General features: G+C 25.8%; 2 protein-coding genes across 5 annotated transcripts in view; one reads left to right on the forward strand and one right to left on the reverse strand.

Moving 5' to 3' along the window:
• Positions 1-19,349, reverse strand: part of LOC107173168 (uncharacterized) — a 186,136-nt gene that overhangs the window by 110,283 nt on the left and 56,504 nt on the right. The gene's annotated exons all lie outside the window — the stretch shown is intronic.
• LOC149055927 (uncharacterized) lies at positions 11,074-11,742 on the forward strand. The gene has a single exon (XM_089227196.1). It carries the CDS (start codon positions 11,143-11,145, stop codon positions 11,689-11,691), a length of 549 nt encoding a protein of 182 aa, XP_089083322.1. The 5' UTR covers positions 11,074-11,142; the 3' UTR covers positions 11,692-11,742.

The raw sequence follows: 19,349 nt of genomic DNA on the forward strand, positions 1-19,349 counted from the left end.
TAGGGAATTTTACAACCAGTTAAAATAAACAGATGATTACAATTGTCCACACCTTATACATCCCTTAATACATCCTTGGAATATTTTTTATGGTAAACTGTGTACAACTAAGATTGAAATACAACGCTTTATTATATTGCATATGGGTGTGTGATGCAATTTACATTTTTCAGGGTCTAGTCTAATATTTCATCTAACCCAGAATGCCAAAAACAAGAAAAAGGCATTCACTGTCATATTAATTGTAAGTTGTAACTACTTGTTATGTTAATACTAAAACAGTATGGATAATACTAGATTATCACCTATTGGCCATTAGTCACAAACCACTCTTTAAGAAACTGAGAAGTTTCAATTATCCCCTTCGACACGCCACTGATATTGACATATTGTGTGGCCGTTTGGGTGATGTATTATAGCCACGCAATTTATTGAACTCCGCTTCAAGAGTGCGGTCACATATCTAAGATGTATGCTGCATGACTAAACAGAATACACTAAAAGGTATACTTTTGTATGTCAAGATATCTTAGATATGCATCATCAGACACGTGAATGCATATGGACTTGCTGCACCTCTGGTGTATCCTAGCACAGAATGACACCCATCTGACGTGGAAATTATATAAAACATAGACACACAATTATTGTATGCGATGATTATAACTAAGCCTGATACGAACAAATTGGTTTAAAATAGTATAAAATATTTTAAATTAAGTAAAAAAGTATTAATCCATGGTTTTTTTTTATGAAATGCATTAAATTCAAAATACGGAATTAGTGCATTGTGTATCATTGTCTAGGTTAAAATTTAAACAGTCAGATAAGTTTAATGGTGTTAATTCTTCCACATACGTATTATGGCATCATTAATTATTTGGCATACAATATCAATCGAGTTGTCGTAAATGCGTTAGAGATTTCAGTACATATATTTGATCCCATTAAATTAAGTTGTATCATGGGATACTGATTCAGACATTTTTTCAACTGCATTTATGTGAAATACAAATATATGTATATTATAACCATCGTAAATCTTGCCAAGTTGACACCGGCTCAATCGATTGTACGAGGGCAACCAAGGGATTAAATGAGAGAACTCTGTCGTCGATAAATTTGTATATACCAAAAAAAAAAACTTGGCAGTTATTTGGTTAAATGCACATAATAATATTATATTAGAGTGTAGCTAAATGCGATGAGAATTGTTTTTTACATGTGTCCTATAATAATATATGAACAGAAACCACTACATGCTTATAGTAGATCTAAAAAATCAGATAATTAATTAAGTGCATAAATAGTGCATAAATGCTCAAACTCAATAGTCGTGTAACATGAGATTTGCAAGCATACAAAAGTCTTTGGTATTTTATTTTATTCGTTATTTACACCATATAAGTACTATTCAAATTTTGTTTTTACTTTTTACTGTTTGTGAATAAAGCCCTTTGAATTAATATTGTGGAATTTTATATACAACATCATTTTATACAACAATGCTAATATAATTTGTATACAATAACTTCTTGTTATAATAATATATTTAAGAAAATGTTATTAAATTTGTTACGCAAATTCCATTAAATTATATTTAATACACTGTTGTAATGTGATATCTATTTGATAATATTAATTGAAAAAATGCTACAGGTTATTTGTTATAAGTACTTATTTGAATTATGTATAAATAAAATTGAATTTACTATATATCGTGTTTAATAGTATTTCATAGTTTGGATTTTTGTTACTAACAGCCAATAGGTCATAGTATTATACTTTACTGTTAATTAACAAATAACACAAAAAATGCAAAACAAAGAAAACATTTGGTCCAAATTTAGTAAATTTGTATGGGAAGGAAAATTCGATCAATAGATTATTCTATAAGTATCATAAGCTGTAGGCTATATAGTCTGTGTTTATATAATACCTTCAGTAAAAATATGCCAAATTAATTTTATCCGCAGTATAAATATTCATGAATAAAAATAGCTTGTTACAAATATTTGTTCCAATATCCTACTATGTTATTATACCTTTTTTAATTTGGTTTCCATAAATTCATCATTTTTTCTTTTAGCTTAATCTTTTTAACTATTTATAATAGGTAAATATTATTTTATAGATAAATATTATGTGTTGTTGTGCGTAGTCTAGTCCCTATAAAGTTTTTTATTTCCTATAAAGGTTTTAATATTTATTTATTTACATGTTAGGTACATTATACTAGGTAGGTATTGTTAGGTCATGATACCTAATGCAATTTGTATTCTCAAAAATCAGTACTCAATTGATCTTGTTTGCCCTTTTTATTATTTTTGCTCTGTACTGGTTATATATTCTCGCAAATCAAGATAAAATAGTATCAATAATAAATGCATTAAAATATTCTACACGTGGTTACCTTTTGTTGTTTTACCATACTTCACTAACAAAACACAAATGTTATATCGAACCGTGTACATTAAAGTTTGAAATATCGAAAATTGATTAAAATATTTAGGTATAAATCAAATTCATAAAATATTAAATATAGGGGAAAATAATGTCTTTTAGATTGTAATTTGTAAGCTTAAATAAAATAAATATAGATATAAACTCAGGTTAAAATATTAAATACACTTAAATTTAATCTTTATAATAAATATCGGATGATATAAAAAAATTTAAAATTATATTTTTACACCTGAAATAAATGTGTATAAAAAAGAATAGCATTAATTTGTTTATTATAATTATCACCCTCATTGTTAAACTTTCTTTTGTAGGTAGGTAATACTGATATTGATTTTTGTTTTATATCTAAGGACAAAAAACTCAGAACTACCACAGTGTTGCTTCAGTGAATAATTTAGATTTAAGATTGTTCTTTTTCATCGTAAATTATACTTATAACAATGATCCAAATTTCAAATAGTTTATCTAAGTATATAATTGATATTAATGTAAACGTAAGCTAATGACCAAGCCGTCAAAGCTTTAATTTTTGATAAAAAATAAAAATTACAGTGAATGAAATCTAAGAAAGTGTAAATACATTTATTTAAAGTAATATATAATATGATTTTCCTACTTGATAGATTGAAAATAATTAGTAATATTGTATTTGATAGTATTAACTTTGAAAGAACAGTTTTTGTCAATCGTACAAGAATTCAAATTACAAATACATGTGTATAAGAACAATAATTATGATTAAAATTGTTTTAATAATTGGGGGCAAGATAATAACTAATAAGTAATAATTGTATACATAGATAATATCGCATTAATTCTTATGGTTAATTTTTCGTTTTAATGTAGATAAAACTGCGGTGACAATGAAATTAATAATGGAATAAGAAGTAGTTTTATTGATAGCCACTAGAATCCTGATAGGAATCAATACTGGACAGCAGTTGAAGCTGGTGACTACTGCAAAATAATGATACATAGCCTAGGAGTTATAGTCTTAGGAGTCGTTTCCACACAGCCCAAAACAACACTAAAGTAATATAATAATTTTAAATTAAGATCAGCTTAAATAACGATTGCATATATTCTAATAAGTGTAGTTGAATGATTTATATTATATTAAATTACTGACTACTGTGATAACTTATATGTATAGCGTCCGAATATAGTGTTAGGGGCTTAGTTAATAGAGGAAAACTTTGCAAGGACAATTTAAGTATTCAAACGATAAAAATACCAGACATTTAATATGTGAGAAAGGACCTAACACAAGTATATTTTCATTACCACAAAGGTGATTCTAATAATTTAAAGTTTAACTATAAATAACAAAATTCATTGCTGTGAACACGTTCATTAAATAACACTCAAAATGTATATGTAGCCATGTGAGCCATGGTGATAACTAAAAAACATTCAACCTTTATTCTTATTATTCCACAAAAGAATCTTTTTTAATTAAAAAATTTATAAATAACATATATATATCAGGTACTGAATTTTTAATTATATTTTAGTAATGTGATTGTGTTATATAATTGTAATTTATAACATATAGAACAAAGGAATTTTGTGTAACAGGTGTTAATAAATAAATAATCCTATAGTTTTTCATATTAAAATAATAAAATATTTACTTTTTTGTCTGATGTAAGAATAATAAATAAAATTACCTAAGACTTACTTGTGCTCACAATGTATGTCGTGTCTTAATTAAATATGTTGGGAAAGTTTAAGCGTATAAATTGAATAAATAATCAATCTACATACTTACATAATCAGTATCTACTTAATTTAAATTCTAAGTTTTGTAAAATTTTCAAATCTTATACATTTTCCACTGTAAGTTGTAATTCAGGTTATTTTTAATAAACCGTCGTTTTATTGTTACAAATTGTACAAAACCCAATTGCATGCAGTTACTTTGATATTTTATATAAAATGTTGTTTTATCCCTCTGCATTTGGGTTGATAAATTTTAATTTTCAAAGATAAACAAGTATCTATGGTTGTCTATTATGCCACGAAAATCAGTTTTACAAAAGATATATTTTACTGTGTAAGTAATAAGTTGGTTTCATTTAGTTTAAGTATTGATCTTCTCGTTTTGACCCATTTTGTTAGTAAACACTTCCTATTTATGTAAAATATTAATAAACTAAATGTTTAAGTTCATAAAAAGCTCAGTATTTTTAATCGGATATTATTGAACAAACGATCTTTCTGTAAATTATAAATGTTGTTATGTTAAAATAGCGTTATTTTACAATTTAAACACAAGCTCATTATTATTCAATATAAATTTTGAAACTGTATCAATGTACTATTGTATACATTTATTGTATTTAATATAATATTTTTGCTGGATTAAAATTAATCGGGTATTTATGAAGTTCATATTTGACAGAAAATGTAAGATAATATTTCTTTGATTTAAAATTAAGTATCTATTAAAACAATTAATAGTTAATATAAACTCGATTAGTTAGGAACCGATAGTAGGTATACTATAAATATAAAAATTCGAAACCTAGTTTTATTTACAACTACTAGTAAGTAGGTACGATTAAAAACATCGTGTTCACAATAATATCTATTATAAGCGAATGAAATGAGATTTGAGCATTATTGAAATTAATTTTAATGAATACTTTTTTAGTATTTAACTTTTTTAAGCTACAGTCAATATAAGTTCATTTTTGATAAAAACATTTTGTTTGTGACAGAAAAACTTGTAAAGTTTTGTTGAACGAGCAAAATTAAAGATTCTGGAAATAAATCATCATTAAATCAATTTTTAAAATTAATGAATATTTACATAATTAAATTAATATTATAACAATAAAAATACATTTAATTTTACATTGTATATAATATACAAATAATAGTGTAGAGATAAAAAATGTAATTTAGATACATAAATATACAGTGATGTAAAAATTCTGTAATTAATTTTTCATTCCTATAATATACGCTTATTTCACATGCAATATTAAACGCCTGTAATACAGTACTTTATACAAGTGCAGTGAAAATGATCACTGATAACTTTAAATTAAGTATTGTGATGTCGGATGATTAAATCTGATTCGACATTTCGAAGTTTACAATCCATGTTGCATTTCATGTTTTTTTAGGGCTATTAGATTTATTACTAAGTAAGCTTGAATTCGATTTTCCCAACAATACGAATATAATCGTAAAAGTTTATAGTGCATATTTTTGCATATAATATAGTGATTTTGTACTTTTAAGAGCATATTTCATAATTTATGATAATTTTATAAACAAATTTGATGATTTGACAATAAAGAATAATAAGTACATTAAAATAATTTTACTTTTAGAGTTTTGAGGTTTTTATTAGGTATAATTATATTTTTAAAATCCTTTGTTGACGGACACTGTTTATTAGTAAGAAGCATAAAATAAAAATATAATTCTATTTATTAAAATTGTGGGTAAAAAAATGTTGTACTTTTTATAGCGCACAAGTGCAAGCATATTTAGTACTCATTATTTCACGGTTATCAGTTGAAACATTATACTCACTGAGTAGGACAATTTTACCTTTATTATTGACCTACCACCATCATTATATATATATACATATATTATATATATATACAATTTTTATTTTACTTTTTGTGCATGACGTATAATATACTGTACGTTTATACTATTCACATTATTGTAAATATAATAGAATATAAATGAATAGCTAATAATATCATAATATGGACGACAGCGTCAATGCGTCTTTGATTTTGTAAACGTATTACATAAATTAAAATTGATTAAGCCTGTTGATCTATGAGTATAGTGAACTATTGACATTTACAGTCAGAGTACTTATCTTGTTATTATTTTTCTTATTTTTTTATTTGGAGGCCTTATTGTGTAAGGTTTTTGGTTTGGTTTTGTATGAATAGTGGTGTTTGTTTTGAAAATTTTAATTATTTATTTTGTACGTAGTTGAACAGTTATCCTAGATAAGACAAGAGTATATGTGACAGAGATGGTGGTGGAGCATTGAACGTGTAATACGAGTAAGTAGTCGTAAGTAGTTGCTTATATTTTTTAATATTCAACAATTGTCTGTGTATAACTCATTTTCTGTTTGCTATTGGAAATAACATCGAGAAGCACTGGTGATGATGTGCTTGCTGAGATTTAGTAAGAATATTTGAACATATAAGGTCATCAGGCTAGCATCTTGTCTAATGTAGTACTGAAGTGTTCAACAGATGGTTGCCAATGTATATGGACTTATTTAAAATTGTAGAGGTAGTGAAGTGGAAAGTGATGCAGCCTAAATATGACAACTGTTTCTTAAATCATTGATTTTAGTTTTCCAGCTTTTACACATTATGTTTGAGGACTTTACCTAAAGGGTGATCTTGTTGGTGTTTGTTATTGTTTCGATATTATGAGATACAATTAAGTACATCATAAAATAGACTTAAAATTAAATATTGATAGCAGATAAAAAAATAATATATTTATGCATCACTTATGGTCCTACTGGTGAAGAAGGGAGTGGTGGTATACTATATATATATATAACATAATTATAAAAAAAAAGAAGTTTAGGTTAGGTATATTTTGTTAGTTGCTATATAAATGTCACTGTACAATCAAAAATGTTAAAACTAAATTATATAATTATGTATTAAATGACCACATAAATCAACTATGCATAAACTCACAGACCGTCTCGGTCAAAATTGTTTGTCGTATCCAATGATTTATCATTGAATTCAAAATTTAACACATAAATTACTGTGACTTGATCAATGACGAGATGCATTAGGCAGCTACTATCGTACAGAAGAGCGTTTATCTTTATCACCCCCTTTTATTTCACATTAATGAATTTGAATTGGCTCGTAATTGTTTTAAAAAAGTGTACACCTTTGCTTTGATTTGTACCATATCACTTTAAGTTGTTTATTTTTAATTTATGATTTTTGTTCATAATTATTTACCGTGGAATATGTATTATGAAAAACTAGTTGTTGTTTTTTATCGATTGTTCGTCTACACGTGATAAAATCTCAATTTGTTATTTATTATCAAAAAAAAATTGGTTTGATAGTATGCGTGATAAATTTTATCATAATTTTTTTTTTTTTTTTTTTTTAACTTTGTTTATACAGTTAGTTAAAACAATTATTGAATATAATTTAAAACATAGAAATATAGAAATTCAAATACAACACTTTCATGTTATTCTAAGTAGTTAATTTAAATAGGTAATTTTCATTCAATCCTTAAAATAATATTTGTTTATGGCGTTTATGCTATCCATAGAGACATTTGTTCATACTTTAAGAAACATTTTGCCACAGTTTCATCATTTTAGGATAGTCCTAAAGGAATTTCAAGTGAGTCATTATTCTTTCCAAGATATTCCCACTACCGTACCTACATTAGTTGTTTTAGAATAAACTATGAGAGAAGAAATGATTTTTTCGGAAAACTGAGAATAAAACGCTTCTTACATAAATTTGAAGTTATAAATTAAACAATTAAATATGATAACAATTTTGAAATTATGAATCTTGTATTTTTCTACATCGGAACACACATATTAATTATTTTGAATGTTATAGCACACTTCATTCGACTGTTACTATAATGATATAATACAGGGGCTCATCTTATTTGTTTAATCATCGTATTAAAAAGTACTGATATTTCTTACGACTGTCACAATATTAGGTACATATTTTTTCGCTAAATATTAATTTTAAAATACAAAACGAGGTAATAATTATTTTTAATGTCATATTTATTTTCAATAATAAAAATATAATATATAACGTCCAAACAATATTAATTATTTATTTATTTTTATTAAATTTAGAAGATGTGCACCCTCGCTGATAATGGATATAATATCTTATATACATTGCATAGTAATAATATTTAATTAGATTTCGAATAGATGTCTATCTTATTTATGAATCGTAATATATATAAATTACAACCGTCATTGCATATAAAAAAGTATACAATGATATAGTGATTCTCTGTAAGTCAAATTTTTTTGTTAAAAGAAAATTGTTCTAAAATGTATTTGTATGAGCATCCTCTTGTTAAAAAATATTACATATAATCCAAATTATTATTTAACAAAGAGAAAAATTAAATACAAATGTTGAAACGTACCTATATATTATTTTATCATTTTATTACTTTTATATTGAAAAATAAACAATTAAAGAACAATAAATAAATATATACCTAATATGGATAAAGCACTTCCGTATTTTTTAATCTATTTGAAATACAGTTGACAAAAATATTTGTATTCGTTGAATTTATAAATGCAAATTTAATTATAAAACACTAAACTAGTTGATGTTTTTATTCATGTAATATATTATTATCTGATTAATTCCATTAATTTACAATTCAAGTACGGTGTTTTAAGAGTTTAATGGGTTTTAAATTCTACACTTAAACTAGATTCATGAAATGTTCGATATTTTTTTTCTCATTGGTCTTGAAATTAATTAATAATTTCTGCTTCAACACAAAGGCCATTACCATTACATTTAATATCATACAAAGAAAAACAAAATATAAGATCTAAATAAAAAGAACACATATAGTTTTAATAACGCATATATTTTTTGGTAAAATATTTATTTAGCTATAGCCATTGTGTAATTTTTTTGCGAAATTGTGTATGCGTTTTGACTATTGCTTGGTTTTTTTTTTTATATTGTTTTTCGCTGTCGCTGTGGCTGTGGCAAAGGTCTGTGCTATTTCTGGATGATTTGTAGTGCTTTTCGTGGTTGATTCGTTTGGAGTTGGCTTATTATTCTCTTTAACCGTTTCGTTTATTGGATTTGATGATTTCAAATTAATATTGTTCGATTGTATCGTGTTTTGGGTGATTTTTGATTTCATAGAAGATATTTTAGTGATTTCGTGGTTAGTTAATGTATAGTGGTAGTTTTAATTGGTGTTTTAGGTGATTGTGTGGTTCGAGAGTTCACAATTTGTTTTTGGGTTACCTCTTTGGGAGATATTAATGGAGAAATAATTTTTTTCCTTTTGTCGAAGATTTTAGGTACACATAAAATAGTTAAAAGGCTCATACCTTGTTCTCATAGATTGTTGCTGCAATACAATTTCTGAAGCATTACAAATGCGTGCACACGATAAGCGACTGAAATGGTAAACACACGTGGGTCGTCTACGAGAGTTAAACACGTACTTACTGGTTCAATATTTTGTTGTTTATATTATTGACGTTTTGGTATGTTCAAATTTTGTTGATCCAAATAGCATTATTTGACATGGTCAGGCCCAAAAATGTTGATTCGATCTTGACAATCGATGAACAATTAATTTAAAAAAGAATAAAATTAAAAAAAAAAATCATAATCGGATAATCATTATTCGTTAGGGATCAAATTTTAAGCATGATAAAATTATGAACGTATACAATATTTAAACATATACGAAAATAAAGTATTTAACGATATGTGCATTAAAGTAAATGTTTCATTGTCAGTATTGTAACACACAAAAAAAAATGCAATCAATTTAAACATGCCATTATTATTCTAAAACTGTATTCAAACGAATATATTATTAATCATTCAGGGTTCAATTGTTATTATCGATAAAAAAAAAAATAATGAGATTTGAGACTGCATGTGAAGTCCGAGAGTAATGATGAATGTGTATATACGTATAATATATTATATTCCATTTATTTTACTCGTATTCGCATAAATGCATAATGTAAGTGTTGTTCGGTGTTACATGCCCGAAATAAAAGTAATTTCCCTGAGTATTATAATAATAGGGTTTGGTTAAGGAAAGTTATTTTATTTTTTTTATTTTTTTTACAAAATATCATCCAAATTTGTAGCAGAAAGACGAGTCGCTTAAACGCCGATTGTTACATCTGCAAGTTTTGTCATTAAACATAAATCTTATACAATTATACACATTTAACCGTAAAAAATATAATGTTTTAAACATGATTCAATGTTATTAAGATAAAATTAGTATGCATCCAATTTTATTTTTAGGCTGTTACTTCCAAGTCTACTATATTCCTTTTTATTACGTAAAATCAATTACGAGAAATAAAACAGCTGTTTCCATACCATGCGGCGCTACGAACTCTGTTGAGCTATTTTCTGCTTTTTCTTTCATTAAAAACCGTGTACGACTAAAATTAATTTTAATGATAGTATGATACTGTGCACTTTTATTTCGACTAAATAAAATGTATCATTATTATTTAAGAACAACGCGTATGAATACAGTTAGGTAGCTAAGTCATTGTTTCAGTGTCAAAAACACCGGATCCGGACATTTCGGCGTGGCCATCTCGGCGTGGCCATTTCGGCGTGGCCGTTTCGGCGTTGCCGTTTCGGCGTACAGCCTTTTCGACGTGGGTCGATTTCGGCGTAGTAATTTTTCATAAAATGATTTTGATTTTGACTTATTTATGCTCTTTTACCCGATAAAAAAAACCAAACGTATGAACGGCTATTTAAAATATTAATTGAATTAAAACCAGGGTTAAAACCAAAATCAATTGCTTGCGATTTTGAGCAAGCTGCGATCAAAGCAATTAAAAACAATTTTCCTGAAGTTCAAATTCACGGATGTCTATTTCATTTGACAAAAAATTTTAGACTTAAAATGGGTGACCTAGAATTATTTTCGAAGTATAAAAACAATGCAGAATTTTCAATTTATATTAAAATGATTTTGGCTTTAGCTTTTGTTAAAATTGACGACATTTACAATAGTGTAAACTTATTATATGATGAACTGCCTGAAGAAATATTTCCTCTCTTGGAATGGTTTGAAGAAAACTACATCGGTACAGTTGTAAGAAACCGTCGTCGAAACCCACTTTTCCCCCCTATAATTTGGAACGTTCATGATCGCGTACTTAATAAAGACGATCGAACAAATAATCATGCAGAAGCGGCAAATCGTCGTCTTAATCTACAAATGGCAGTTGACCATCCGACACTATGGGCATTTATATCATGTTTAAGGAGAATACAAAGTGGCCGAGACACCTTCTTTTGCCAATTAGAAACAGGCAAAAGTCCACCAAAAAAGAAAAAAAAATACATCGACGTCGATAAACGTATTTTAAAATTAGTCTGCGATTATGATAATCGTAATATTATGAGCTTTTTAAGAGGGATAGCACATAATTTAAGTATGATGACCTGAATATTTTTATTCATGATTTTAATAGCATTCTCCTTATTTTTATATTTTTAATATTTTAATATTATTATATACAGTTTTTTATACAAAAATTATTTATATATTTAATACAATTTTTTTAGCATTCTAATTATTTTAATTAAATTTGTTTTATTATACTTAAATATACCTAATTATTATATACAGTTTTTTATACAAAATTATTTATTTATTTATATTTTATGGTGACCTACCTAATTTCTTGAATGGCTCTACGCTTAAACGGCCTTACGCCGAAACAGCCGTACGCCGAAACAGCCGTACGCCGAAACAGCCACGCCGAAATGGCCACGCCGAAATGGCCACGCCGAAATGTCCTAGACCGCAAAAACACTGATTGAAGAACCTTATATCCATGACAAACGTAGTAAAAAAAAATATTAGGTATATTTGTCACAAAATAATAATAATATGTCTATAGAAATTTTGAAGTGTATCTTATTATGTAATCTGTATTAATTATATATATTATATATTCTATTGGATTTTAACTAATAAAATATAAGGAATCATCGTTTCACGAAATTTTCAGGTTTTTAGATATTGGAGACTATTAAATTAATATATTTTAAAAAAAAAACACAAATTTTTCTGTAAATTAAAAGTAAAGAAAAGATTTTTCAGAAAATTAAAAATTTGTATTTACTTAATTAGTTATACTTAAAATTATTTTAAGTATTAAACCATAAATTTAATCTGTGATTGAACATTCAACGATCCAACGGTATTATCATTAAACGGAACAGTTCATGGATACGGTTTAGTGCTTACAATCGGTAATCGCCAATCGGTATAACATTAATATAGATATTTTTTCTTAAAATAACATTAGGTACCTTTTAATTTTTATGTATACATGTCATAATGTGTGAAGTTCGTAATTTTCTGCAAAACATTAGATAATCATCATCAGAAGTTAGAATACATTTATTTTTATGTTTTAAACGACCATTTAAGATACTTTATTGATAACAAGAAATATAAATAAGATAAACAGATACCAAATGTAAGTATTTAATAGGTAGTTTAAATATTTTTAAACTCAGTGAATAATTACTAATAAGTAGTTACTGTGTAAACTTGTAAAATATTAAATACTTAACATTTAATATTATAAATACTAAATTATGAAAATTATTAAATAAAATACTTACATAATATTTTAATATAATCTGAAAGTTATGAATTATTAAGATTCATTCACTGTAAATTATGATGCATGAATGCATTATCATTTTCTTTACACTTTTCCAATTCTTAAGAATTTCGTTTTTTCCAAAACACTATGTTTTTAATCAAATACTCAAATTTTTTCTGAAACACATTTTTTTCTGAAAATTTTAAATGCAACTAAACTTTCTAAATTTTTTCCAAAAAACTGTTTTTTTTTTTTTCGGAAATTTTTGATCTATAATTAAAAATATGGGACCAATGACCAACAGTGATTGTTGTCTGTTGAACTAAGGTATATAAAAAGCCAAGTAATAGTCTTTAATTCAGTGAAATCGAAACAGACCACAATGTTGCCAATTAAATGTAATGAAAGTGCTCCTACATAGACCTTAAGTTCTCAAGAATAATTCATTGTTTCGAAATTTTCATTAATGCACTAAATGAAACTGAGGAAATGAGTTTAAATGAAATGTGTACTCTGATAATAATATTTTTATCATGTTATCAGAATCACAATTAATATTGTTTGTTTTTGAATTGAAATCTAATTACAAGTTACAATCTCAAGAAAAATGTTGATTTTGTTAAACAATTGTGTCCAGGCTATTGTTGTCCATAGTTAATCAACAATGGCATCTAACGTGTTAAAAAAATACAACCATAAATTTAATGTACATGTATTATTCTTTAGAATTAAACAGAAAAACGGCAGATTTACTAGTTTGTTTAGGGTATATACAAATTTAAAAAAAAATTTACAATATATTTGGTAAGATAAATTCTCAGTATAAAATATGTTCATTCGATGTAATCTAATTATATACGCTAAAGCTTAATATTATCTACATATTATTCATAGTAAAATAATGATTACATTATAAAATTCCATTTTAAAATAAATTTATTATTGTGAACGAGACATACCTTTAAATTTCTTCAATTATGCATTAATTATAGTTAACAAAATAAATGTCTGCGAAGTCTTATTTAAATGGGAATGCTTAACGGTTGAGGTTTTGTCATGCAATTTAATCACTTTAAATACATTAAAGAAAATTACTGACCTAACAGACAATGCGCCATTTCAATATTGTAACTTAAACATTTTATACTATAGACTTTTAATTTAAAATATTTATATAATCCTTCTATGCTATAATAAGTAAGTCAAAATTGAGATTTGAAGTTATATTAGAGTATAAGATTGAAAAAAGCATTAAAAAAAAAAATCATAAATTATTATAGAAACTATGTAAAATCATACGAATTTAAAGTATTACTATTTCTTCAAAATAAAAGTGGTATTCTATTTTTAAACATTCCCGTAAAAAAAAAATGTAATTGAGTTTATAATTTATGATAAATGATTAAGCTATTATTTTATATATCTCTTCATAGCTACATTTTGTATTTTATTAATAGTCTTAAACTATGTATTATGAATAGTATACATTTCATTTTACATTATATTATGTATATGGGTTTATATGGATTATAATTTTTAACAAGAATAAAAATTAGACACACCTGGCTTACACATCGTCACCTCATGAGACGAGAAGACCCAGACCTATGTACAACTTGTGGGGAAGCTTTAACTGTTAAACATATCCTCCTATACTGTTGAAACTACGCAGACACCAGAACAGCCTTAGGTATACCTGAGCATCTATATGAAGCACTTGGACCCGATCACGAAAACACTATCAAAATCATAAAGTTTCTTAAAATAACCAAATTATTGTATATCCTTATCTGACATTTGTATTTTATTTTTTATTTGTATCTTTCCTCACTACCAATGCTGTATTTATATATTTTAACGTTATACCTTTATTACAAATAATCTGCATTATACTTAATATTCATAAAGTTATTTAGGACCTAATTTAATTCTTACATTGTACAATATGCCAATAACCTAAGTTGTTGCGGCTTTAATAAATAAATAAAAAAAAAAAATTATAGCACATAATTTAAAGTTATTATTTTTACATAACATTAAACTATTCGATTCAACCAACAATAATTTCAAGTTATAAGCCACCTTCGTTTAAAGAAGATTCGAATATCATTTTCAGAATCGCTTTACCTAAAATTGATTTTATTTCAGACGAGAAAAAAAATCAACTTGAATCTTCGTTTCTTTTTTATTGTAAAACGATCAAAGATATATCTGTTTTTATATTGTTTGTTCGTAAACGATTGAATTTCTATTACAAATTGGAACACCTGTGAACCGTAAACCCATTCCTCACGCCTTCTTCTAACATTTCATTTTTATGCATTCAAATAAATTATCTTTTGATACACGGGCAGGTACTTTCATTTTAGTGTTCGAAATGGAAACGCATTCTTTGGATAAGGTATCATAATAACATCAACTTAAATAGCTTATTTATTATTAGGTATGTATTTATTTGTTTTTGGTCACATTTCTTCTTGGATATTATTTTATTAGCCACGTAGAAGGGTTGAAATAACAAGAAGTATTGCACCCATAAATAAGTCCCAAATGGACCATAATAAGGATACTTTTCACTGCATGGCGAGTTTACAACAGTGCAACCTTTTTATCTTTATTTTAGGTTTAACTTTTCTTTTTATTTATCTTCATTATTACTTATATGTTTTGTTTTTAATTCAATTGACCTAATTTTCAGTAATCAATAAATGATTACAGATAATAATATATCGTAGTTACGAGACATTTTTTAAATGTTATAAACCATTTGTGGAATGAACAAAAACAAATTATAAAGAACATATCTACTTCACATTTTTTAAATTAGCGAAATAAATTTAAATGCTTCTATGTAAAAGAAAGTAGAATAGAAAAATACTATAAATTTGTATAGTTTAAAATATTTACAATAAAGAAAAACATTTGAAATAAAGTGCGGATATCACTCTCTAACAATAATATTATTTAAAACTCATTTTTATACGTATGTAAATTATATTATATATTTGTATGTATGTAAATAATATTATATATTTGTATAACGTTGTCTAAATAATAATAGATAATCCTATGGGTTGGCTAATACTATTGATATAATTTACGTATTTAACTAAAAATATTATACGTTTGATAGTATCTACTTAATAATATAATGGTATCATTATTAATATTGACGAGAGAGAATGGACGAGAATCTAGAGGGTTTACATAAAAATGCATAATAGCACAATGGCATTATTTGTTATCGTGGGAGCGTCGTCCAGTCGATGTTTGAATTTAAAAGTATTTTATTATTTATGGTGTAAGAATCCTAACATTCAGGTGAGATTTTGTCATAAACGATAAAAATATAATACTAATTGATAGGTTGGAATAATTTTACATTGTATTTCTAATTTTTAAAATTAAAATTAAAAGTATTTAAAAAAAATCTAAAAAGAAATTTGGGTTATACTGTAAATTAAATAGACTATGGTAAAAATAAATATACAATTTTGTCAAAAACTAACACAGTAAAAGTAAACCCTATTTTAAAATGTAAATAACTTGTGGATAATATTTTGTGTTTTGTATTAATTTTTTTATGATTGTGAAGCATTAGAACTTGTAATTTCACTTCAACTTTCAGAAAATTATATATTAAATATTTTCTTCCACTATCGCGAGATAACAAAAAGTGTTTTAAACAAATATTGTAAAAACAACAACCAGACGAAAATGTTAGTTTTTGAACGGTTTGATGTGAAGAATGTGCTTTTTTACTATTATGTATATTTCATGACAAAAATTGCATTTACTTTTTTTTTTTAAATGCATAAAATAATATGAAAAGTTTGTAATGTTTAGAGGTACACTATTTCTGAAACTATTATAGAATACATTATTTCACAGCTTATTTATAAGGTAAGCTCTAGATTGACCCACAATGTGGATAATAAGAATAAGTTGATCGTTAAGGTTTGATTATTATGATTTAAAATAGATCAACTGTAATGATTACATGTTTTATTGGATCGGCATACGGCAATAAAATAAATAAATTTAGGTTACATAGAAATACATAATATATTGAAAGAAAAAATTTTATTATTTTTTGTTCTTGTAAATAAATACGCAGGTAATTATCATAATAATATTATATAACAAAATATTTTTACTATTTCTTATATCTTATAATTAATATACGATAATTTAATTATATGGAACAATACTGTATTTTGTGGCTTATTATATTTAATTTATTACAGATACAGCTATCTACTTTATTCAAATATTTTAACCCTAGTAACGGATTATTATTTATAACGTCTAAACAAATTTATAAATTATTTTACCTAACTTTAACTGCTGCAGTTATAGTATAGCGCAGTATAGACATATAGACAGTATAGTGCAATTAAAGTAACTGTTACAGTTTATAATATCGCATAAGTAATTAAATCACTTATAATAGTAATACTTAGAATAATATGTAAGTACTTAATCCTTAAAAGGTTAGCACTCGCGGAAATTTCTGTGACGATCCTGAATAAGAATTTTCTCGATCTCGGGAATTCTCAAGCAAACTTATAAAACTGCCAAAAATTAAAATAGTTTTATTTATTTTTATTGGGAGAGTTACGTACATGCGTTACTTTTACGTATTTTTACACAGTTGTACTCGTGACTCGTCTAAAACTATTAATACTTAGGTATTTAAATATTTTTAAAACGAATTATAAAATCCTACTTTATGTATAGTTATTCATTATTAGGTATACAGTTAATCATATTTAGCGGGTTAAAAAAATAATATTTTTTTTCAGAATTTATGTTTATGACTATAATATGGTATATATTATAATACTACTCAACTATTAAAGAAACCATTTTAAGTCGTTTTTAAATCCTGAGAGGAATGAGGAAAATATAACACAAAATATCAAATACATTTTTCTTAAATTTTTAGTAGGTAAGCTCCTCATTTATTTTCTCTATTCGCCAGATAAAAACAATAATGTGAACAGAATTCTAATTAATCATGACGAATCCATGAAAGATATTTTAATCTACCTATTTTATGTATTTTTTTTTTTTTTTTTAATTATTGGTCTGGAATCGGAATCATAAATTTTTACTTTTACTTCTATTACCATTAGCATTACATTAATTGTATATACATTTACATTTTAATAATATCTTATGCAATAAAAATTGAGAGAAGAATACGAGTTGAAGCAAAAAATAAAAATAATAATTTGGTATAAATTCATATCGTATCATTTATTAGTTTAAATTATATTACTTCGATATTGTTTGATTTCATCATAGGTACGTATTTATTTTTGAACATTGAGATTTTAAGTTTTTTTTAATTGAATATTTAAATAAATTATTCCATAATTTAGCTTTATGATGAATAACTTGTTCCCTCAACTTATCTACGTTTCCCATGACTTTCAGAGTGTTAAATATGTTTGTAGTCACATAGCATTTTCAATTATAATTGGGTAAACAATTTTGATTTGAGAAAATAAAATACAATTTGGTAGACCATGGTGAGAAGCTGTAAGGTTTTGTTTCGACTATAGATCCCAGTTGAATTTTATCTTCATTGGTACATTAATTTATGATTCAACTATGTGTTTGTTGGCAGGGTTACCTGTATTTCTAATGATACTGGCTGCGTAGAGTAGTGTTTTCTCTGCTTTTCTTAACTCGGGAGATGCTTCTTGGGCTATGTTTCTTATGCTTTCTATAGGGCTAGATTTGAAAGCACCAATGCATAATTTTATGATAGAGTTTAATACGCTGTCTATTATTTTTAGATGTGTGTGATTGGTTGTTTGATATAAGATTGATCCGTAGTCTATTTTTGCCCTGATAAGTTGTCTATATGTACCGATTAATGATTGTTCTTCCCGTCCCATTGGACGTGGCTTATAATTTTTATTAAATTCAATCTTTGATTTATATCCGTTTTAAGTATTTTAGATGCTGGATCAAGTTCATTTTTGTGTCAAAATGCAAGCCGAGAATTTCGACTACATTTTTTAGTATGTTTTTTCCATCCATTTGGACTTTAATATGTTTTGGGCATTTCATTTTAGAGAATCATATTATTATTATATTTGCGTTCACTTGTAGTTCACATTAAGGTTGAAATAATGAAAAAGTCCGCACGATGGAGTGCTGGATGCATGTGGAGTCATTAACTAGAAATTCGATTATAGATAAATATTTATAACTCCAATAAAATAACACCTAAACCATATTGGAAATAAGGAATGCACATTTACTATAACGATATATTATGCTAAATACTTATACGTGTGTACAAGCCGGAGGCTATACAATGAACGTATGTATATAGTTAATTTGACGACGCATATACCCACGTCATAATGTTTTTTTTAAATTTTCAAGCATCGTAAAAATTTATATAAAAAGAAAGAGTAAAAAAAAAGAAAAAATATCCACCGTGAGTATCTATAATACGTGTTCT

This window comes from Diuraphis noxia, unplaced genomic scaffold, assembly GCF_037042655.1.
Source record: "Diuraphis noxia isolate RWA-SAM2 unplaced genomic scaffold, SU_Dnox_SAM2 contig0004, whole genome shotgun sequence".
Classification (NCBI taxonomy): Eukaryota; Metazoa; Arthropoda; class Insecta; order Hemiptera; family Aphididae; genus Diuraphis; species Diuraphis noxia.